Here is a 22,177-nt window from a genome sequence, read left to right on the forward strand (position 1 = left end):
GCAGGTCACTGCACTAACACAGACTCAGCCATGAGTATGTTCACATGCACATTAGCATCCCGCTTTTGACTCTTATCATATTCGGGATATGGCGCTTACATTGAACACAAGAAACCTGATTATTCATAACCCTGTATACATGATCATAACCGTATCCAGGTTTCTGATCACTTGTGTGCAGTTGTGTCTTAATTTCTCACTATTCAGTCACTACATTCTGTGCCGACAAAGAATGTTCAGAAACCTGGACATGGTGTTAACATGCCCCGGTATCCTGGTGTCTATCAGAGTACCCCAGTTAGCATATCCAGGTTTCTCAAAACCTCAATAAGAGCTTATCTTGGTTTCAGAAACCAGAATAAAATGTTTACATGTGCAAACGCATAACCAGGATACTCCAAGCATCTAATCATAACCAGGATACTGGTGCGCATGTAAATGTACTCCATGTCATAGACATGCATGCACACATGCCCCACTACCTACCTACCTGAGCTGTGTGTCTCCAACTGTGACCCCACTGCTTCAGTGCCCTATGAGCTTCGTCCAGCTCCTGTTTGAGCCTGGCAGTCTCTGCACAGGGGCCAGAGGGCAGCAGGGCTGGGGGTGTACCAGGGGAACCCTGGCCTGACGGAAAGTGCTCCCAGATGTTAGTGCTCATGCCATTCAGACCTACGAAGAATGAATATCATCAAAATCATATTATCCCTCACTACACCGGCTGATGGTCTTGAATCAAATTCCACAAACCTAAAGAGCTGTGAGATGGCCCTAAGAAGGTGCCCTCTGATTGGCCAGGTTGTGACAGGTTAGCGGAAAAGAAGGGTGATGCGTGTGGCCTGATTGGAGGAGATGGTGAAGGGGAGCTGAAAGGAGCAGAGCTGCTAAAAGATCCTGGGATGTTGACTGGGGCAGAACTCTGAAGCTGGCTACCTCCTACAAAGCAAAGAGACAATTATTTTTATTTTAAAAAGTAATGATTAAAAAAAAAAAAAAAAGTGTATGCATACTGCTAGATGGTGAACGTGTTCATATTTAAAGTGGCAATCTCAAAGATTTTCAATGGTGACTGAGCCTATGGCCCACTGATGAAAGTACTGCAATATTTATATATCTGCGATATTACGAACTGGGTGTCTGTGGCGACATTCCCGTAAAAAATGCTGACCGAACATATCCTACTGCTGCAGCTTCACATTAAAAGCATTGTCACGAGTTGACTTTTATTATGAAGTAGTCCCAGGAAATGCAATGTTTTTGTCAATGAGCTTAGCACTTACTGCTAGTGTTAATCAAAAATGCATCTACAAAACAAGACAACTTTACTAAAACGACAATAGTTTGTTTTGCTGCTCCCAGGATTCTGTGACCTGTAGTTGTAACCATTTGCTGTTGCCACCAGTAACTACAGGTGTCGCCAAATCAAGCGAGACTGAAATCCTCAAGATTACCATTTTAAATTCTATGTATATCTATGAGTTTATGCTCGTGTCTTTGAAATACCCAGCACAACTCCCACACTGGGGAGCGCCGCGCTGCTCTCCAGCCTCCTCTCCAACGCCGACACACCAAAATCATTCAGGTCAAGATCATCCAGGGCTGACTCTATAATACAAACAAGACCAGATATACATATAAATAATATATGATTATAATATATTATTATAATAATATAATATATAATTTTATCTATATATAGATATACATATACAGTCTGTGTGTGTGTGATTTGTCAGATTTACTGTTTTTTCAAATTTTTATTGTTGTTACTGCTTGAAGTGAAGATACACCCTGACTTACCAACAACTGACTCCACAGTCTCACTGGTGGGATAAAAGGGCAGGGCATTAGCATTCATGCCTGAGGAGATGCCAGATCCCGGGGGCCCCAGAGGGGCAGGGCTAGGTGGGGTGGCAGCCAGACTGGAGGGGATGCTGGAGGACAGACTCAAAGGGCTACCCACCGGCAAAAACACCAACAAGTCCTAAAAGAGAAAGAGTGTGGTTTTTGAAAAAACCGGTGACACTTTATTGTGTCCTTGCAGCAAGATTACGCCGTTGACAAGATGATTCCGAAAGAGAATATGTGGACCGGCTGAACGTATACAGAATTTTAGACTGTATACAAAAGATCAAAAAAAACAACAGGAACACCTGGAGCTCGAGGTTGTAGTTGTACCTGTTTGCTTTGTGCTGATGCCAATTCTCTGTTGCGCTGCTCTAGAGCAAAACTCCTTTGCTTGGCCTGAAAGCACAAACATAATAAGACGACACAACAACATGCAGGACAGCCTTACTGTAGCAACTATGACATCATTCAAGACATGGTTTTCCTTTTTTTTTTTCATTGATTACAACACTGTAAGTCCTGTTTTCCCCGTTTCCGTTATCTGTCCCTCTCACCTGATCCTCCCTCTCAAATCCTGGTGCCCTGCCATACCCTCCTTCTCCTGCCCAAGGAGACAAAGGCTCAGCTGCTCCACTCACACTCTCACACAAGGACAGAACGCTACCCAGCAGCCCCTGCTCCGCTACGCACGACCCTGCGGATGGGGAAAAGGGGTCTGAAACAGAACCAGGCCCTGGACCCACGTTGTGTCCACTTGGACTCGAAGAGGCCTCCTGGGCAGGAAGAGGGTCTGGTGGTCTGGGGGGCGGAGGGGAGCTGGGGGTGGGGAATGATGGTTCCTCGGAAACAAAAGGCTCTGAAGTAGGTTTAAAAAGCAGATTAAAAAATACAAAATTAAATTACAAACTAAATCATTAGTTTGCTCTTGAGAGGTGCTTAGAGATGTTTTTTGGGGACTTACTTTCAACATGAGCAAAGGCACAGAAGGGCCCTCTGGGACAGCTGCCGCACTGTTGCATGTCATTACACTTTGTGGATTTATAGATCTGTGACAAGATAACAAACACATCTCATATTCATCTCCTGTGACTTCTAGTCTAGATTGTATACGATATCTGCTGAAACAAACCCACCTCTGGGTGGAACTGTTGTTCTGTTCTCGTGTGACAATACTGACATCCCTCGGCTCCCTCACATTTACTGGGATCTCCCCATTCCTCACTCTGTTTAACAGCTGGACATGGCAGCGCTCTGTAGTAGCAGGAACAAATGGCAATATTCTTAAACACAACCGCAGTCGAGCAAAAACAATGGCAATTTCTTTAAATTTCTTCTTTTGACATGATGTGACGGAGCACCTGTATTTGTGCTTGTGCGGGCTGCGCCTCCGGTCTTTGCTGTTATGGTAATATGGACAGGCATAGCCTTGACGGCACAGACGGGGTGGTTTCTTACAGAGCTCTGTCTTGTAGTGGGACAGCACGTAGTTGTTATCTAAAGAGTTAGACCACAGAAAAATCCCATAATCACAATTAAAAGCATCATCAAGGGTACTGTGTATTATATTTGAAAAGTTCTTTTTACATACATCAGGAAAAAAGACAGAAGAACCCAAGACACAGTGCTAATCATTGTATCACCGTCCTAGTTATAACAAATAAGAGTTGTGGGACTTTGATGGGAATGACCATTCCAGCTGGGAACGTATCGGATGAAATTAGCCATTGTGTCATGTGCTGTTACACAGATTTACCTTGCCAGCGTGGTTCCTCACTCAGGATCTTCTCGATGAGAGCAGTGCTTGCTGCCTGTCCTGACTGCCCGTCTCCTCCACCTCCGTCTGAGGCCCCCGAGCCTCCCTGAGACTCCATCACCTGCACTTCTCTGTGAAATTCACATTGTAAAGACACTCTGTAAATGACCGTAGCACAGATACGCATTCAGAAATCATATGAAGTCAAAAAAATGTTTGCTATTTGTTTAGTTTAAGTTCTTTTGGGTACCTGATATCATAGACAGGGCTGCGCAGGTCATGTGATCCATGTGCAAAGGCACAGTGGGAGCCGTTTTTGCTACAGTGGCCCTTTGCATCGGTTTCATGGATACATGATCCCGTTTTATAGTAGCGGAGGTGGTATCTGCGCTCTGTGTCACCTGCTGTCCGATGTAGAAACGGGCATCTGGAACGCACAGATAATTTACATTTACAACATAGAAATGATCCTAAAGACTTACAGGTCTTTTGAGGCAAATAGTGTAGTATATACTATATACTGCAAAGGCTTCAATTATTTGTTATTTTTATTATGGACTAACTCTTTTGTATATAAAATGTGTGAAAAGTGTGAAAAATACCTATCACAATTTCCCAGATCCCAAGGGAACGTCTCAAAATTGCTTATTTTGTTTGATTAAATCCAATACCTAAACGCATTCTATTTACAATTATATAAAACAGAGAAAAGCAAGACGTCAGTTACATTTAAGTAGCTAGAACAATTAATCAGTTATCCATATTAATTTTTTGCCCATTGACTAATCAATTATTCCAATGAAATAGAATAGGGAGACGTAACTATGACCTCAATAAGGACTGTTTTATGCATAAACTTTTACATTACTAACATAACAGTATTTTTCTATGTACTATGTCCCTCTGAATATTTATTTGTGGTCGTACAGTGGTGTGAAAAAGTTTCTGTTACCATGCACAACTAAGCGAGTAGAAGATGACCTGATTTCAAAATGCATAAAGTTAAAGATGATGGATTTCTTTAACATTTTAAGTAAAATTACTTTATCATTTCCATCTTTTACAGTTTCAAAATAACAAAAACGGAAAAGGGCCCAAAAAACAAAAGTTTGGGTACCCTGCATGGTCAATATTTAGTATCACCCCATTTGGCATGAATCATAGCTTGTAAACACTTTTTGTAGCAGCTAAGAGTCTTTCAGTTCTTGTTTGGGGGATTTTCGGACATTTTTCCTTGCAAAAGGCTTCTAGTTCTGTAAGATTCTGATGATTAGGTTGGGGGACTTTGAGGGCCAAAGGCAAAACCTCCAGCTTGCGCCTCTTAAGGTCGTCAGTTGTGGATTTTGAGGTGTGTTTAGGATCATTATCCTGTTGTAGAAGCCATCCTCTTCTCATCTTCAGCTATTTTACAGTCGGTGTGATGGTTACTTCTAGAATTTGCTGGTATTTAATTGACTCCATTCTGCCCTCTACCAGTGAAATGTTCCCTGTGCCACTGGCTGCAACACAAGCCCAAAGCATGACAGATCCACCCCCGTGCTTAACAGTTAGAAGGCTGTGTTTTCCATTAAATTCTGCACCCTTTTTTCTCGAAACATACCTTTGCTCAATGAGGCCAAAAAATTCTATTTCAACTTCATCAGTCCACAGGACTTGTTTCCAAAATGCATCAGGCTTGTTTAGATGTTCCTTTGCAAACTTCTGATGCTGAATTTTGTGGTGAGGACACAGGAGACGTTTTCCTCTGATGACTCTTCCATGAAGGTCATATTTGCGCAGGTGTTGTGGCACAGTAGAACACTGCATCACCACTCCAAACTCTGCTAAATCTTTCTGAAGCTATTTTGCAGTCAAACGGGGGTTTTGATATGTCTTTCTAGCATCCTACAGGCAGTTCTCTGGGAAGGTGTTCTTGGTCTTCCAGATCTCAACTTGACCTCCACGGTTCCTGTTAACTGCCATTTCTTCATCACATTATAAACTAAGGAAACAGTTACTGAAAAACACTTTGCTATCCTCTTATAGCCTTCTCCTGCTTTGAGGGCATCAGTGATTTTAATGTTCAGAGTACGAGGCAGCTGCTTAGAGGAGCCCGTGGCTGATGATTGTTGGGACAAGGTTTGAGGAGTCAGAGTATTTATAGAGCTTTGAAATTTGCATCAACTGGACTTTCCTAACAATGACTGTGAACAAGCCAGAGCCCTAAAAAGCTAACTGAGGTCTGAAACCTTGGTAAAAGTTATCTGAGACCTCAAATCTCTTGGGGTGCCCAAACGTTTTCATGCCATTGAACTTGTAACAAAAATTCTGTACTCTTTCTACCTGCCTGTAGTGGCGTCGACTAGCCATATTTAAATGAAGAGGGAAACGGGAATAGTCTTGAATGGTTCACATAGCATGTCAGAAATGGGCTCATTAGCATATATCAAACAAACCCCGGTTTGGTTCTTAATCAGCTTCCCTCCTTTACATTTACATTCTCTTTGTCTGTGCATGTCTCATAGGGGCTGCCATAAAGACCATAATGGCTCAGCACATTTCAGTGGAAAAGAGACCCACAGAGTGGGAGAATGGCTGTGTTCAGGTGCTAATGCACACTGTGAAGATTATGCATCAGACGCTATTCTTCCAAGGTGTTCAACTGGACTTACAATTGTGGATAGGGTGTGTCCTCCACTCACTACTTCACCGACTGTCACCCAGTTGAAAAAAGACCTTTGTCGTGTAATGTCCTACACTTTCTGGTGGTGCACTTGAGCAATTCAGGTTTTAAATGTAAAATGCTTAAAAACGTTAGAGATGAGAGAGGGACAATACTTTGGATACCAGCAAGATATAACCATTTAAAGTTACAGCGGCGTCGGTAAACCCCAAAAGGCGGTTTCTAACAAAATACCAAGTAATTATTTTCCCCGTTGTTAACTTACACCAAATACCCAGTACGAAAAACGCGAAACTGTGCTTTACACAGTCATCACTATCACCTTCCCCGATATGTGGAGGGTTATGCAATTCAGTGCAAAAGCAACAACAACACTTCCTCTTTTACAGAGGTCCCTCAGTTTTCATGTCAAAAGTATGGGTCTATTGAAGAGCCTATGATATATCAATGTAAACATGATGTGAAGCAGTCCTGCACATCGCTCAAGTCTCAGTTGCACTCACTCATCTCCATCAGGGCAGGTGCCCGTTCCCTCATCATACTTGGTACAGTACACATCTGGGCTGTAGTTGAACGTCCCATCCCGTCTGCGGATGGGCCTGCGGCGCCGCTGGTTCAGGAAGTGCCAGTGAAAACAGGAGAAAGGCCTGTGTTGCGTACATTTATGCTGTACGAACAGGGGGCACTGCTCAGTTCTGAATTCCTTCAAATATCTGGGAGAGAGAGAGAGGCAATGAGAGAGTGTGGAATAGATTTGTGGTCAATGCTTTCGTCTTTCACCGCAGATTTACTGCACTAACACAAGTAAAAGTGTATTCATATTTTTTTGCAGTACATTCTACATACTTGCTTATAGTAATTATTTCTCCAGGGCTCCTCGTCTGTCTAAACGTATTCTATTCCTTGCTGCTGCTGCAACGGACCTCTCTCCCCTAAAGGGCTCGTGTATAATTTACCCAAACTAACGTTACGTGTTTTTACCAACGGTACATATTCTAAAAACACAGAAGTGGAGTGCCACGAAGCTTTTAAGAAATGACTACTTTTAGAGAGTAACGTTAGGCCTCTTTATCGAGACTTGCTCAGGTTAATAGGCACGTCATCGCTGAATAGGCATGGTTCATTCATTTTAAACAACATGAAATCGGTCAGTCACTCATTTTTTTCAAATACAGTTGAGCTGTAGTTTGGTATATGCAACTACACGTGAGGTTGTGTACACATAGCTAGCTAATCCTGCTAACTAGCTACGTACGTGTAATGTTGAGGTTTCTCGGGCTGTACGTTCAACACGGTTGCGGGAGATGTCGAGCCCCCTGCGGGCGAAGACGAAGAGGACGAAGACGGTCCCCCGGTGGTCGTCGCTGCCGAAGATGACGGGGGCTGTGAGTGTGTTTTAGACATTTTTCCAGTTTAAAGCCTAACAACAAGAACCTTGTTTTTAGCTTACTGGCTAGCTATTCTTCTTAGCTTCGAAATCCGCATTCTACAATGTTGTGAGCTTGCGCAAGCACAGGAGGAAGTAGTTACAAGGGGAAACTAGGGACAACACGGAACTATGGGACATGAAGTTCAAACATAAACGTAACTAATGATTGTACAACTGGTGAAACACTTATAAGATTGGATAATACACTATGACAGTGTTTTGTGGGGCTACACAACGTTACACAGAAAAGTGAATCACGGGAAAATAATGACCGATCGAGTTCCCGTTTTTTATTTCCTTTAACCTAGTACAGTAAGTCCACTTTGGAAAGTGAACCAATGAGCGTGTAGCGTTTTACAAGTATGACGTCACGACAAAGTACTAATACTCGGCCTCAACCTCCCCCTCCCAACAGAGCTCGTTTTGGTTTTCAGTGGTTAAGACCGACGGATTGTCCGCCACGGTGATAATTTCGTATCAAGCGATATCCTAAAGGTAAATATGGTTGTCTTGCTATGAAGATAATGTATATAGTGAATTAGTGATCATGACAATGATCTGTATCGGTTGGATCGTGTTTCTGTCTACAGGCATTGTTTGTGAAAAAGGCTAACATGTCGACTTGCTAACGTTAGCGTTAGCTAAAAATAGAACAATGGAATCTCTCGCATTTGACGTTTCTGATTTAACGTCATTGTTAGCTCACTTAAGTGAAACTAAAGCTCGTTAACAAGCGCAAGGTTAGGGCAGCATTATCTCTCTGGGTTGATGTCGATTACTTAACAGAAATATAGTCACTAGCTAAGCTAATTACGTGTAGGTTAATGGTGGTTGAGCTGAACCGAGGCAATGTCGCCTGAGGGGAAATGAGAAACCGAAATGGCGATGTCGAAAAGAAGGTTCACTGGCTGGGCAGGAATAGGCGCCGATTGTTTTGACGCTACCGCATCTGGATTCAGTGGGAGTTGGCATTAGTTGCCATTATATGGTTGCTTTTAAGGGTTATGGCGTCTTTAGTCTCTTGTGGCAAATTTCCATTAACCTTGATTCGCTCTAATTGTCACTCTTATGTTTAGGCCTTGCTGGTAGACAGTGTTGCGTTGAAAGAGCGTATTAGAGCAAACCCGACGCCTCCCAGTAGCTACAACCTTGGGGGAGGGGAGCTCTTATTACATTGTATGCTATACTAAGCTAGCGTTTTAGCTTGCCCAGCTCTATGGCGAAGTTATACGGTTGTCTCTCGGTTTGGGTCCTCCAGCTTTAGGACTGAATTTGGACATCTCAGTGGGTCGTTGTTTTTAAATAATTTAAGAAAAAGAAATTATCTGCTCTTTAGCAACGAGATGGCCCGTACCAAGCAGACTGCCCGTAAATCTACTGGAGGAAAGGCGCCAAGGAAGCAGCTCGCTACCAAGGCAGCCAGAAAGAGCGCACCGTCCACAGGGGGAGTGAAGAAGCCCCATCGTTACAGGTCTGTAGTTCTTCTACAGTAGTACATTTTCTAATGTTTAAATTCCTGGCAGGTGCTGCTTGCATGTAATAGCTAAATACTTGGAGTTAAAATCTCCTGTGTTGTTTAGGCCCGGAACTGTAGCTCTGAGGGAGATCCGTCGTTATCAGAAGTCCACCGAGCTTCTCATCCGCAAGCTGCCCTTCCAGCGTCTGGTGAGAGAAATTGCCCAGGATTTCAAGACTGATCTGCGCTTCCAGAGTGCCGCCATTGGAGCGCTTCAGGTAAATCCGAAATTGAATGAACAGTCAGTGTGTGTATATCTTTAGTACCGGTGGGGCCACATGAACAGTAGTTGCCGTGAGCCTAATGCCTGTTTCCATGCTTCCCTTTTTTTGATAGGAGGCCAGTGAGGCTTACCTGGTGGGTCTGTTTGAGGACACCAACTTGTGCGCCATCCACGCCAAACGTGTCACCATCATGCCCAAAGACATCCAGCTGGCTCGTAGGATAAGGGGGGAGAGGGCCTAAGCGGCTTGTGGCAGCATTGACACGACAAATTATCCTATTTATCATACCTAACCATTTTTGTGGACATTTTTATTTCTTGGGTATTTTTTACAAGTTTTCTTTATGGATTTTGTATTTTAGATTGAGACAATACATCAACCATTCCACAAGCCTGAGTACACTTTGGGTAGTTGGAAATGTTGTGCAGTAGGAATATCTGCCTATTCCATCATGGGTCATTACTACATCTAACAGCATCATACAACCCCTCAAGTTCTGTGTGGGTATCAGGTTCCTTCTGGGGATGAAGTTTTTCTTTTTGAAGAGAGGATGAATTCTTCACATCTTCCATGGGGGTCCAGGGTTTCTTCACCCATCTACCATAAACAACAAAATGCCAGCATGTCTTGCTCAGCAGGTCTCACTGCAGTGTTGGGGTGTTGACCACTACAGTTAATACTCTACACGCTGTGACAAGGAGCATGGCAGACCCCTCTGTAATTTTTCTGGACTGCTTTTTACATGTTTTCCAACATAAAATCTTGGCAGCTACATTTAATACTATTTATGAAAATGTTGTCACATGTCTTTCTATTAAAGGTCTTTATGAGTAGAAAACCCTGTGTACTGTAGTTTATTGAAATGTAGTTCAGACAGTGTATGATCTTTTTATATACATTTATTTACAACCACACATTGACCAGTTGATTTGTCATACAAACCACTCTGTATGCTTGAAGCCAGTAGCTGTAAGGAGAAAATATATATATTTAATGTCTTGTGTAGAATTGCATATCTCAACAGTTATGAGCTCTTAGTAATGTCTCACCTATACGGCAGACAATCTCTTCACAATCCTTGATGGTACTGGCTCTGAGTGCCACACAGCAAAAGCCCGTTGACTGAGGGGTTTCTGGGGAGTCTCTGTGAATAGAGCCAATCATATGCTTAGATGACAGCTGGGTACAGCCAATGACAGAGCTATAATGGCTTGGTTGTTGCATCATCACGTCTCTACGGTGGGGTGTGACCTACACTACAACAGGCACTCAACAGGAATGTGTGGTGGATGGATGATAGAGAAAATCCTTTTTTTCATGGCATCTACATTAAAATCAGTGACAGCTTTGTTGCATATAAACTTATGTAAATTTGAGACTTACGCCACACAGAACGCAAATATTGTGTAGTCTGGTTGACCGTATCTCCCCACACATGAAATCTCTGGATAGTGGTGAGCAAAGAGCTCCTGAGAAGACAAGACAGGCAGCATGTTGTTCCAGGAGAATTTTAACTGCAGCTGGGGGAGTCTGATAATTGTCAAGCAAAAGCAAAGAAAGACCTGAACACCGAGTGTTAACTCTGACAGACATCACATACATCTTCTTACCAATGTGCTGTTTCTGTCAGTGCATGTCAAATGTGTTTCCTTCATATCTAAGAGCACTTCCTGTGGGACAAATTAAACTGATTTAGTGCATGTGTTGTAAGTCTTTGCAGAACATGACAACAGAATCTAACATCCTTTGGGGCTAATGTGCCCTCTGCCAGAGGTGTGCTTTCTTTACCTTGCTAGGCAGGTTGTTCCGCAACACTTGCGGAATTGCATGTTGCAGCACATCCTTGCCTCCAAACTAGAAAAGGGTGAGACCAGATATCACTCTGCGTATGGGAAAGACTAGCACATGTATACACAATTATTGAACATATATTAAATTGTAAAGACAAGCAATTATTTACCATTCCAATGTTTGCTTTCCCCAAGAACTGCACAATGTACACAATCCTGTAGAAGAGAGGTTTTGGTCAGTGTCTTAATGTCAAGGGTACACTTAGCAAAAAGTTGTTTATCCATAAGGATTTGGTAACTTGCCTTCCCTCTTTGAGGCACTGTGACGAAGAAGGGCTCTGGTCCTTGGGGGCTGACTGTAGGGAGGGAGCAGGGCCAAGTTGCAGCGTGGGGTTTTCCATCCTCAGGGCCTGGAGGAGTTTGATAAGGGGCCTATACACTGTTCCATCGTGGGCCCTCCATCGCAGAACACGGATGGACAGGGGGCAGCCCTTCAGCCGCGACAGAACCACACCTGCCTGGGAAAACAGTGGACATGTATGTGTAACACAATTTGGAGAGTGGCTTTTTTTTTTTTAATGGCACATACAATTGTATGGTCTGTCAAGGGTTTGGCCAGTGTCTCACAGATTCATTCAACAGGACAATATACTCAGAATGTGAGCTGTACTATCTGCCCCTAAAGAACACCATTATGTGTATATATTGTACAGCTAACTGGAAAAACTTAAAATTGGTTCTCTGCATAGTCTGCTGTACTAACAGGGCTGCAGTGAAACCTAAAACACCATCATAGTAGAAAACATGCAGAAATATGAAAACAGATGTTTTACTACTTTCAGTGTTAATGCTTTTTTTTCAGCAGTACGCTAAATTGTGTCCAGCTCATTATTATTAACAGTCAAAAATCACTTCCTCACTATTCTAGCTCTGAAACTGTTCGTAATTAGGTTTTGGCCTTATCTTGCCTTCAAGCTGGGTCATGTTTACCATGGTAATAAGAGGAGTCCTGCACACGCACACAGGCGCTTTCAGTTTTTCTAGCAGATTACACCTCTGCTCAGGTTGGGCACATCCGGAAAAACATCTATCAAGCACAGTCGTTACGCACCACCACAGCTTACATTACAAAAGACATTTTAACATGTCACAATAGGGTAGGTACAGGTGTAAATAATAAAATAATTGATATCTGAGTTCCATTTAGCTGCTTCAGTCTTAGGGTCGTGGTATTGTGCATGCTGGTTCATTGTCACACTGTCATGGCTTACTAGGAGACTGGAGTACAACAGAATCATTGTTAGTGTTATTAGTAATACTTTGTTTTTCCTACTATGACAAATGTATATATCTGCTGTGAAAAAGGCCTATTGTAACCTGCCATTCGAACGACATGAAAGGTCATTAGGTTCACTTTTACTGAACAACATCCAGATCTTACAGTGTCTAATCGGCTCAATTCAAAGCCCAGTTTACTGCCCACAGTTTCCTGTATGTTCTCTGGCGGTTCAAATGTGAGATGCTCGGATATCTGCATTTTACTCAAAACACCCACCACACACCAGGTGTTAAAAGAGCAAATATACGGCTGTTATTTACAACAGAACACCACTGACATGAAGAGAGAGACAGATAATGTCTATGAAAGGGTCACTGGTTATCACTTAAATATCTAGCACTGAGCGGTTGAGGATTTCTCTACCTGTCCACACTTGGAATTCCTCAGCGAGGTCCCGTTGATTTCATCAATGATGTCACCGGGACAGATAAACTTGTCGACATGAGCCTGACTACCAGCCATCAGGTCGAGGACAAAGACGCGCCCACTGAGATACCTGAGAGACGGACAGAGGGAGGTGATGCAACAGGTTGGACAGATCTATTTAATAGCAGACATACACAGTGGAATGAAAATATTTTTTGTAGAGTGGAAGATACAAACCTCAACACCATCCCGACATCCCGGCAGGGCACTACTTCGTACATTTCGCACGCCTAAAAACAAACAATCAACAGACTGTCTCTCACATTCTGTTGAGTCCAAATTGTGTTATCTCACTGCAATGTGTCCTGCCTGGGAGATTTTTCAATGGATTTTAAAGCTACCATGGCCACTAAAGCCATAGTGATATTGTTGTGATGTAGCAACGAATTACTGAACAATAATCATTGTTTCTTACCGGTAGGAGCCAGCTCTCATCCAGAAAACTACAATTCTGCGTGAAGAGACCAGGGGTGGTTATTAGTGTAGAGTCATTTGATTTGAAGAATAGGTGCTTTCACCAAATGATAGTTGGCATTAAAGTAGCGAAGGCCATATTTTGGAAGAAAATCCCATGTGGTTTGGGCATTTTGAAAACAGACACACAGCACATTTGCAGCTTTTCTTGGCATAAACAAGGAGTTGCTCTGACCTCCATGTCCACTTTAAACTCCATGTGAGAGAGGACCAGCAGCAGGGACATGAAAGGCTCTGGAAGAGGGAGAACAGTCTTCCTTAAAGGCTGTTGTTGATGTTGGATGCCAAATGGCAGTGGTGACAAGAATTTCCTCAGTTTTGCTTAATCCACTCTGTTTTGTGGAAACAATCAGGTCAAGGAAAAAGCCTCACCCACAAATTCCTCATTCCTAAGAATTGATAAAGCCGGGCTGTACCACTGGAGGGGGAGAGAAACAGTATGAACCGAAGCTGTTTTCATCTATTAGCAAGACCAATTTACTAGCATTTCATGGGCATATTTGGTGGACACTTTTCCTTGAGCACCTAACAGTGCCAGGAAAACACACCCATGGGCAGCACCAGAAAAAGGTATAGATCTCTAAATACAGTGCATTATAGGAAGTGTGTCTGCTCCATGTATCTGACCTCCAGGACTCTGGGTGTGTGCAGCAGGTGTGTGATGAGCTGTGGCAGGGCCTTGCGGCTGAGGGCCAGTCTGAGCAGGTAGCGGCCCCGTCCCTGAGCTGAGAGCAGCTTCCTGCAAACTCTGGTCTGCTCCACTGCCAAGGAGAGAGCAGAGAGCCTACACACACGCACATCAGCAGAGACAACAGGTATTAACACAGCCTGAATAGTGCTATTAGAGTAAAGTCAGAGTATTAGAGTAACGTCCAATTACAGTGTACAGTTACAGTATAACAATGTTAAAATGTCTTTTATGTTACACTCCCTATCAGTTAATCTAAGCGGGACTAAATTACCTGCCACAGGCATCCTGGTGGGGAAGCTGTTCGAAACAGTGCCAGTAGTCTCTGTGTACCAGGCTGAGAATTGGCTCTGGAGAGCAAGCAAAAACCCATTCAGTCTGCACACACTGTTGATCTGTTATTAACACAAGCAAAATACACCAGATTCTGCCCCCAAAATATAGTGCATATTACAATTACAATCAATTTAAACATAGACTGACATCCCAAAATATGTAGGTGTCAAAAATGGCATCCAACATAGCTATTTGTTTTCAGCATCATATAGGTAAACAATGTTGCATTTTGACAAATATGTACAAATGTGGTGTGTCTTTCAGGGTCCACACATATTATTCCTACTGACGTTGCAGCCCCTTCCTGAGGACCAGTTCAAGAAGCTCGCAGCAGGAGGCAAGGTGAGGGTTGGTGTCTGTCACCATCTCTCCATCTGACTGCAGGTTCAAGACACACACTGGGAGGAAAAACACACACACACGCGCGCGATTGACAGTGGATCCGGTGTCGGTAAGCTTTTTCATGCGTTATCATCGCCATTTCACACGCCAACACTATCACAAAAGAGGCAACGCAGAAGATAGGTGGTCTGGCAGATGATGTTTTTTTTCTTCTTCTAAAATATGCTTTTTCAGCGTGTCTGCAACAGAAATAAAGACCAAATGATCCAAGCAGAAGCGCCAGTTGTTGGTTCTGGTGAGACATGAGACGCTGAAAACTGGACGATGCAACAACCTGCCTTCTAAAACTGAAATTATAATCCAAAACTCACGTCCCTACGCGTCTCCTGTTGTTGCTCACCTTTAAGAGTGCCGAGGAGAGGGTCTTTGGGCGCCATGTCGAAGGACCAGCTGCGATCCGCGGCTGTCGTTGACGAGAGACGCACCGAGCCTCACGCGCTGTAATCACACTTCCGCGTCGCCTACCTTACATACCGAGACACCTTTCCCGTCCCCCCCGGTATCCAAGCACATGACACGGGAAGGCGGAGGGGGCTGGCGCTGCCGGGACAGAAAACAGTTTGATCAATTAGCCTTTGAGACGAACGCGAAATGTCAAACGGTCACAGCAGGGCCACCTCACAGGGCTATAGAGGGGCTCGGGGACGCTGCTTGTGCGCGGGATAAAATACACCGAGATACGAAGTGTTTACTGGCTGTAGTGACATCTGCTGCTCTGCCTCCCAACATAAAAAAAAAACGGCCATGCTGCCTTCAAAGACTCCGCGTAGACCGCTGCCTTATTTCCAGTGGCTATTTTAGGGCCGTTCCAATGGCTAATTCTTCCTTTTAAATTATGACGAAGATAACACAGAGCTATGCTGTGCTGCAGTGGCTCAGTATGTTAGTATGTAACGGTTGTTGTATAGGCTAATAGTTTTTTTTTTCTATTTTAAGATGGCCAATATAAAGAAAACAATAACTAAACATCACTAAATCTTTACTGCTAGGGGCACTTAAAATGGTGACATATGATAATACTTTTTAGGGCCTAACTGAAAATTCAGACAGTTTTGGTTAACTTACCTGTCGCATGAGACAACGAGAGAGGTTGTGTTGCGAGGTTGAGTAGTTAATGGCGGTTAACGGTTGACTGAGTTTATTACTTTTTTTTTTTTTTTTTTTTGTTCAGTCAAATAAACCCAGAACATATTAAACATACGATACGGAACGCGAGACTGCCCCGAAAGCCACGGGACGCCTGTGCTGCCCTCGCGCTTTCAACGAGCCAACGGCGACCTCTCGCGACTCCGCCGTCACGCTGCAGCCGAGGGGAGGCGGTGGCAGATAAGAGCGCGCGCGCTCTGTCCCCCTGCCGCAGTTGGAGTGTGATGAAGCGGTTCGTGCCAGGAGGATGGCGGACTACTACTGAGCCAGGCCGAGTTCGTCGAGAGCACCAGCGAGGAGCGGCGCAAAGTTCTCCGCGGAAAGGAAAATTCTCCCATAACAAGGTGCCGCTTTCATTTTTTCCCCCCCCGCAACGTGTCCGTTTTAATAGAGAAAATGGGTTGAGCCGAGCTGCTGTCTAGGGCGTAATTAAATAAAATAATTTGTCTGACTGATAGTGAGTGTTGCCCATTTTCGGAAAAAAATAGCTTCGACGGCAGTACATTTGGTTATTTTCATTAATATTGTAGGATTCTTTTGTAAACGACGGACTTTAAAGAATAACAGCAAAAGTGTGCAGATTTTTAACGACGCTCTTTCGGTAATTACACGGGAACATTTTTCCCCCCCTGTTGTGTTGTTGGTTGCTTTTGCGCGGTGAATTCTGGTCTGTTTGTTTTGATGCCGACTTGCAGGAAGAGGTTGTTCTGTCGGCCCGAAAATAGACGGACGCTACCTGGGTTTGTACAGAAATGGCTCCGGTGGTAATCCTGGATTTCCTATAATCTCCACCACATACAGCTCTTCTGCCACCTACACGCTCTGCCTCCACTGCCAAAAATAAACCCTCTATCCAAACAGGAGGGGGGGGGGGGGTTTATTTAGTCACAACGCCTCACAATTTCACAGATAAACCATGCAGGGGTATAACCCCCCATGATTTACTCTGCGATGCATTCAAATCCACCCATACTGTATCTACTCAGTTGGTCAACAGGCTCAGTGGCACTGCTCTTGTGGTCAGCAGTTATCATCATAGAGAAAAAATCTGTGAAAAAATACCCACGCACATGAATTAAACAGCTACGGATCAGTCTCACTAAAAGGTCAAGTTTCATTTTTTAGGATTGATAGAGTTGTTGTTTTGCTTTTTTTTGTTTTTTCCAAAACCATATATGCGCTTCATTCCTTTGCAAGTCGGTGCCAGCAGTCCTTTGGCTCGGCTGCCACCACCCCTACATCACAGAAAGCACAGCAAATCCCCTCAGAGCACCGAACTGGCGTGCAGGGGCGGACTGCTGAATCAACAGCAAACTGGTCCAACTGTCCCCCGCACCCTCCGCAGTCTTTTAAAAGGGCTCTGTGCTGCCGTCTGAGATCTGCTGCTGTCTTGGGAATCATTTCCCATTTCAAGGCCACGATATCGAGATGCATCGGCCGACACACGCGTCAGGAAATCCTGTTACTGTGCACTGTTTTTTTTTTTGCCTGGTTCTACACTGTTTTCTAGTTTGCCGCTCGATTTGTGGTTTTGTGTGTGTGGAGTGGGTGGGCAGTCTCTTTTCACTCATCTATCTATGTGTGGGTGCTCTTTTCTCTCCTCCTCCTCATCTAATTATAGCTCAGAGTGCCTAATAATGAGCTCTCTGTGGACGTCTAGTGCAGAGCTGTGATGAAAGTTCTGCAGTGCTTCTCTTTTTCCACACACAGACATACATTTTTGCCAACGCTCATAAATGACCGATTTTTTGCTCTCTCATCGATTTGTGTGGGGCCACGGGCGCCCAGTCAGCTGCAGCTCTGCTCCAGCACTTGACAGATTGAGTGCCAGTTTACTAAAGCCTTTTATTATTGTACCACAGGGCATCGGCCTCGCTCTCCAGCTGCCAGCATGATGAAGGACTGCCTGCAGTTCCTTATCGAGCCGGCCAAAAAGCTCAAGATCCGCCTCAAAGTACGGATGTACATCACTGTGTTTGCTGCAGTTGCTAAACTTGTACACCTCTCTCTCCAAAACGTACCTGCAGTCATGTTTTTTTTTTCCTTTTTATCTTCTGTTTGTGTGCTCCAGGAGTCTCGTAAGCGAGTCAGACTTGAGAAGAAGGAGCCGCTGGTGGAAAGTCAGTTATTTATTATGGAATTAGCTCGCGAACTCAACAAAATTTGCCAGGTAAGCTCTCCTTCTCTCTCGTTTCTTGCTTTCACACAAAATCACAGGCACTCATTCGTATCTTTCGCTACCCCAGAGGTCAAACATCCTGGGCCACATCTGGACCAGCGAGGACATCTGGCCAGCCAATGTCTGTCGCGATTTCATCGTGGAATGGGCCGCTGTTTTGGAGAAGAGAGTACAGGTACAAAATAGGTGCCATGCGTGTTTTCTACCCAGCATCACTGAAGCAGCTACGTGTTAAATGTCTGTATTTGTTGTTCAGCCGAGGATCATCCCGTGTGTCTACCAATACGAGAAGCCAGAGAAGAGAGACTGGAAGGGTCACCTCCTCTGCATGCTGGAGGCAGGAGGGGAGTGCGACATGGGACCCCACAAAAGGGTCATCATGGACTGGACTCGGGAGATCAAAAGCAGAGCTCAGGTGACTACACTATGGTGGACGTGCTTTTTCTCCCGGCGACTGGGTCTGGGTGGCTGGTTGGTGATTAAACTCTTGACCCAGTTCCCTCCCTGCATCTGATAAAGATGATTAAGCTAAACCCTGCCCTTGGCAATCCTCCCATCATACTTGTCGTATCCTGGAGGCATGGTCAGAAAGCCCCTCCATTACTGTTTTTAAGTGGCAGATATGAGTGGGTGCCACTCAGTGAATAACCCTAACCATTCTGTTTAATTCTCTCCCTCTTGAACGTCTTCTTTCCAGCCCACTGTCTGGCCAGGTGAGCCAGTGCTCATGATGCTGGACGACCTGGAGTTCCAGTGGAAGAGGGGCCGCCTCCCCAACCTGCTCCCCGCCGTGGAGCTCGTCATGCTGGCCGTGCTGAATGCTGACAGCCCTGTAAAGGTCTGGAAGTGTGTCACAGTATTCACCTGATTAGATTGTGTTGAATATTTGTTTTGTTTCCTGATTAAATTGGTCATCGTCTCTGCTTGAAGTCATTACCAGCGGAGGGATAAGCCTCGTGCTAATTGAATTTAAATAAAAACTCAAAGGCATTGAAAACATGATCAGTTTGATTTGATGATGCTGTCAGCTCAGTGGTGTGACGCGCGTGAGGCTTGATGTATGTATGTATGCTACCTGACACCCAGTCATGATCATCTCTTTACCTCTTCGTTCATCTCACCTTGGCCTGCTTTCTCTTCATGTTTCCATTGTTTGCCTGTGTGTGCGCGCGTGTGTATGTGTGTGTAGGAGGATGTGACTAAGCAATGGCTGGTGGGAAAGCAGAGGAGCCAGAGGACTGGTGAGTGGGTCTATGACAGATCATCTGAAGCATATCTCGATCACTTAGCAATTAACGCCACCTCCAAAAAAAGTTTCAGTCAGCCTTCCTTTTCTGAAAAGCCATCCACAATGGGTGAATTCTTATTGATTCTAACAGCATGTGTGCATAGAGTAGCACTATCAACTTAATCAGCCTCTTTGGCAGGAGTGAAACTTGACGAGTCATTTCCATTCAAACTAATCAGTATTGGTATGTGATTAAAGGATAGTGCATGAAAGCAAGTAGGGAAAGGAGCATGTTGAGGGACTTGGATGATGAATGAAACACTTGATTGACTCCCTGCAATCACGGTTATCCCTTTCTTCTTTCAGACGCTGTCCGCTACATCCCCCACAGTGGTAAGTGGAAACCCTGGACACTGTTGACATGGGGGCTGAAACCAACGATTAATCTCATTCTTGATTAATCTGGCGACTGGGGATGGGTGATAGGATCAAAAATCTGTTGTTATAGCCCTTTACAATTGAATAGTATTGGATTCGGACATTTTACTGCCATTTTTAATGGCAGTAAATTAAGCTCAGTAAGAGATCCATAATTTCTGTGGGTTTTTAATTGTCCAGCCCCACTGTCCTTTTTTATATATTCTTTATATATATATATATATTTTTTTTTTTGGATTAATCAGTTAATGGCATCAAAAATTTCCAGAACCCAGTGTGATGCTTACAGGTTGCATATTGTGTCTAAAACCCAATAAGCAAATCTTCACATTTTAGAAACTGAAATAAGTTCACTCTTAATTTTATCATTTAATTTAAACCTGCATTCACTGATCTCTTTGGTGACTTGGGTGCAACAGGATCAAGCTGTAAATACAACGTTAACATATTATCACTTTACAGAGTTAATTAGGTAAACGTATTAGCAGTTAGTTGCTCTTTTACACATCCAGCAGACACAGAGCAACATTAGCATACACTTGGAGTCAAGTTTCTGGCCTCCTGATGAGTATAATTTCAGTATTCATTCTCTGCTCTGTTCTTTTTGGGCCATAAAAACCAAAACAATGACCTGAAAGATGCAAAAAAAAAGCTCAGTGGAGCTGAGGCGAACTGCAGAGTTGGGTGATAATCTCTGTGGGTTCGTCACTAAATTGACCCCTTTCACATTACACAGTCATTTGATCTATTGGTTATATAAAAATATTGATTGTATTTAAAGCCTGTCTCCTCTTTTTCTTTACAGTGTGGAATTGGATTTGCGACGCGGCAGGTATGAAAACCTACTGCAATGAAATAATCTAAAGAAGAATCACCTCTTTTCTTTCCTTCATCATATCTGACTTTATAATTAATAGTCTTTCTGTCCCGTTCGATATCTCCACAGAGGACATCACCCTAGACTCAGATTCAGCCAACCCAGATCTGCTCATCTCCAGTGATGAAAAACGCATGCGGTGCGGCCTGGAGCGCCGCGACGTCCCGCGATACCAGCGGCGCTTTGACGGCTGGCGGTGTGCGACGGGCCAAGAGGGCTACACCTCCGGACGCCACTACTGGGAGGTGGAGGTGGGCGAGCGGGACTGGCGCCTGGGAGCGGCGAAGGCATCCGCTGTGAGGCAGGGCTTCCGCTCGCTCAACACAGATACAGGCTACCTGACCCTACGCCTGGAGAGGGGCACAGATCTGAAAGCTCTCACGGTGCCTGCCACCCCGCTGTCACAGAGCCTGGTGCCCAGGAAAGTTGGGGTGTACCTGGACTATGAGCAGGGCCAGCTGTCCTTCTACGACGTGGAGAAGCGCTCTCACCTGTACACCTTCAACGAGAAGTTCACAGAGGAACTTTACCCCGTGTTCGGGACTGTGGAGGTGGTCAAAGAGCTGGTGATCAGGCCTGCAGATGTCAGACAGCCGTGCCTCTGCCCTGGGCCCTGCCTCTGGAACTGAACTGCTTAACACACATCGACCATTTTTCAGTCCTGATCCACAGAGTCTGTGCTTTTATTTTGGTCAGTTATTTAGTGAATTTGAATCCTGTGTGCTGGTTCTAGACTAAAAGTCTTTCTGAAGGTTGCCTTGTGAGATCAGGAACAAGAACCGTCATCATTCTACAGTTCACTTTCTGTAACTCTGCCTTCATGGAGACATACAGTATTTGACTATTTGTATTGTAAAAATGACTATTTTAAAAAACTTCAAAAAACAGCCTTGTTTTTAGCTGAATGAAAAGGTTTGGCTTTTTTTCACCGCCCAATAAGATTTAAAAAGGGTTCAGAAGAATATATTTTTTCGTTCAGAGTTAAAACAAAAAAGACCAAAACTCAAGTTGCAAGGTTTTCATGCCGAAGCAGCGATATTGAAATGATGTTTTGATCACATTATTTTATTACTTTTAGATAAAAACTGACTTCAGTAATGTTATAAAAGCATGAAGGCCCCACAAAGGGATGTGCGACCAGCTACTAATGTAGAGTAGTAGAGCCTCAGTGCAGTTGAACAGCGCAGGCTGTTGAGGGTTTCGCTAACACATGCAGGCAGATAATTAACGCTTGGGTTGACGCATGTTACAAGTTACTTCTTGCTGTTTGCTTCTTTGTTTCAAGCTTCCTGCAAACATTTGTCAGGCATGAACTTGTTTTTGCAGTTGTGCTTTTGTGGCGTGCAATATAAAGATGTTTTTTTTTTTCCTCCCAAACATCAATAAATTAACTGTAAATGCTCCTTCTTGTCTTAAGTGTTC

General features: G+C 44.0%; 4 protein-coding genes across 5 annotated transcripts in view; 2 read left to right on the plus strand and 2 right to left on the minus strand.

Moving 5' to 3' along the window:
* The window catches only part of unk (unk zinc finger), a 10,756-nt gene extending 2,822 nt beyond the window's left edge, over positions 1-7,934 (minus strand). The window contains exons 1-13 of the mRNA XM_040136082.1: positions 7,519-7,934; positions 6,767-6,976; positions 3,852-4,028; positions 3,602-3,732; positions 3,207-3,342; positions 2,982-3,099; positions 2,810-2,894; positions 2,403-2,704; positions 2,179-2,244; positions 1,801-1,984; positions 1,504-1,605; positions 751-936; positions 491-672 (exon numbers count right to left, since the gene is read on the minus strand). Coding sequence (XP_039992016.1) covers positions 491-672; positions 751-936; positions 1,504-1,605; positions 1,801-1,984; positions 2,179-2,244; positions 2,403-2,704; positions 2,810-2,894; positions 2,982-3,099; positions 3,207-3,342; positions 3,602-3,732; positions 3,852-4,028; positions 6,767-6,976; positions 7,519-7,667 — 2,028 coding nt within the window. The 5' untranslated portion in view covers positions 7,668-7,934. The remainder of the gene's footprint in view (positions 1-490; positions 673-750; positions 937-1,503; positions 1,606-1,800; positions 1,985-2,178; positions 2,245-2,402; positions 2,705-2,809; positions 2,895-2,981; positions 3,100-3,206; positions 3,343-3,601; positions 3,733-3,851; positions 4,029-6,766; positions 6,977-7,518) is intronic.
* Positions 7,935-8,065: 131 nt separating this feature from the next.
* LOC120793906 (histone H3.3A) lies at positions 8,066-10,270 on the plus strand. Its single transcript, XM_040134343.1, has 4 exons — positions 8,066-8,187; positions 9,029-9,163; positions 9,273-9,426; positions 9,545-10,270. Exons 2-4 carry the CDS (start codon positions 9,036-9,038, stop codon positions 9,671-9,673), a joined length of 411 nt encoding a protein of 136 aa, XP_039990277.1. The 5' UTR covers positions 8,066-8,187; positions 9,029-9,035; the 3' UTR covers positions 9,674-10,270.
* Positions 10,271-10,292: 22 nt separating this feature from the next.
* si:ch211-250n8.1 lies at positions 10,293-16,024 on the minus strand. The gene is made up of 17 exons (XM_040134339.1): positions 15,953-16,024; positions 15,228-15,427; positions 14,776-14,883; positions 14,424-14,499; positions 14,089-14,245; positions 13,834-13,879; positions 13,637-13,695; positions 13,403-13,438; positions 13,165-13,217; positions 12,925-13,057; positions 11,526-11,740; positions 11,393-11,438; positions 11,221-11,286; positions 11,043-11,102; positions 10,816-10,901; positions 10,482-10,576; positions 10,293-10,399 (listed from the first exon to the last, which is right to left on the minus strand). Exons 2-17 carry the CDS (start codon positions 15,262-15,264, stop codon positions 10,365-10,367), a joined length of 1,308 nt encoding a protein of 435 aa, XP_039990273.1. The 5' UTR covers positions 15,265-15,427; positions 15,953-16,024; the 3' UTR covers positions 10,293-10,364.
* zgc:194990 (uncharacterized protein LOC568410 homolog) lies at positions 14,838-22,141 on the plus strand. Of its 2 annotated transcripts, none has more exons than XM_040134341.1 (10): positions 14,838-14,936; positions 17,896-17,987; positions 18,105-18,203; positions 18,280-18,387; positions 18,469-18,627; positions 18,910-19,050; positions 19,402-19,453; positions 19,807-19,833; positions 20,684-20,710; positions 20,825-22,141. In XM_040134341.1, the coding sequence occupies exons 2-10, from the start codon at positions 17,925-17,927 to the stop codon at positions 21,382-21,384; spliced, it is 1,236 nt and encodes a 411-aa protein (XP_039990275.1). In that variant the 5' UTR covers positions 14,838-14,936; positions 17,896-17,924; the 3' UTR covers positions 21,385-22,141. The 2 variants fall into 2 exon arrangements, with proteins under 2 accessions (XP_039990275.1, XP_039990274.1); XM_040134340.1 differs by lacking the exon at positions 14,838-14,936 and adding an exon at positions 16,233-16,377.
* The last annotated feature ends 36 nt before the right edge of the window (positions 22,142-22,177 follow it).

Source organism: Xiphias gladius, chromosome 9, assembly GCF_016859285.1.
Source record: "Xiphias gladius isolate SHS-SW01 ecotype Sanya breed wild chromosome 9, ASM1685928v1, whole genome shotgun sequence".
In the NCBI taxonomy this organism is placed as follows: Eukaryota; Metazoa; Chordata; class Actinopteri; order Istiophoriformes; family Xiphiidae; genus Xiphias; species Xiphias gladius.

What these genes read in the sequence shown, in the direction of transcription:
- zgc:194990 (XM_040134341.1), top strand. Translation starts at nt 17,925, where the DNA reads ATGATGAAGGACTGCCTGCAGTTCCTTATCGAGCCGGCCAAAAAGCTC. An exon ending in AGATCAAAAGCAGAGCTCAG is followed by an intron (nt 18,628 to 18,909) that starts GTGACTACACTA and finishes TCTTCTTTCCAG; the next exon opens with CCCACTGTCTGGCCAGGTGA. An exon ending in TTGGATTTGCGACGCGGCAG is followed by an intron (nt 20,711 to 20,824) that starts GTATGAAAACCT and finishes ATATCTCCACAG; the next exon opens with AGGACATCACCCTAGACTCA.
- LOC120793906 (XM_040134343.1), top strand. Translation starts at nt 9,036, where the DNA reads ATGGCCCGTACCAAGCAGACTGCCCGTAAATCTACTGGAGGAAAGGCG. An exon ending in AAGAAGCCCCATCGTTACAG is followed by an intron (nt 9,164 to 9,272) that starts GTCTGTAGTTCT and finishes TGTGTTGTTTAG; the next exon opens with GCCCGGAACTGTAGCTCTGA. An exon ending in CCGCCATTGGAGCGCTTCAG is followed by an intron (nt 9,427 to 9,544) that starts GTAAATCCGAAA and finishes TTTTTTTGATAG; the next exon opens with GAGGCCAGTGAGGCTTACCT.
- si:ch211-250n8.1 (XM_040134339.1), bottom strand. Translation starts at nt 15,264, where the DNA reads ATGGCGCCCAAAGACCCTCTCCTCGGCACTCTTAAAG. An exon ending in CACCAGGATGCCTGTGGCAG is followed by an intron (nt 14,246 to 14,423) that starts GTAATTTAGTCC and finishes GCGTGTGTGTAG; the next exon opens with GCTCTCTGCTCTCTCCTTGG. An exon ending in CAGTGCCTCAAAGAGGGAAG is followed by an intron (nt 11,439 to 11,525) that starts GCAAGTTACCAA and finishes TCTCTTCTACAG; the next exon opens with GATTGTGTACATTGTGCAGT.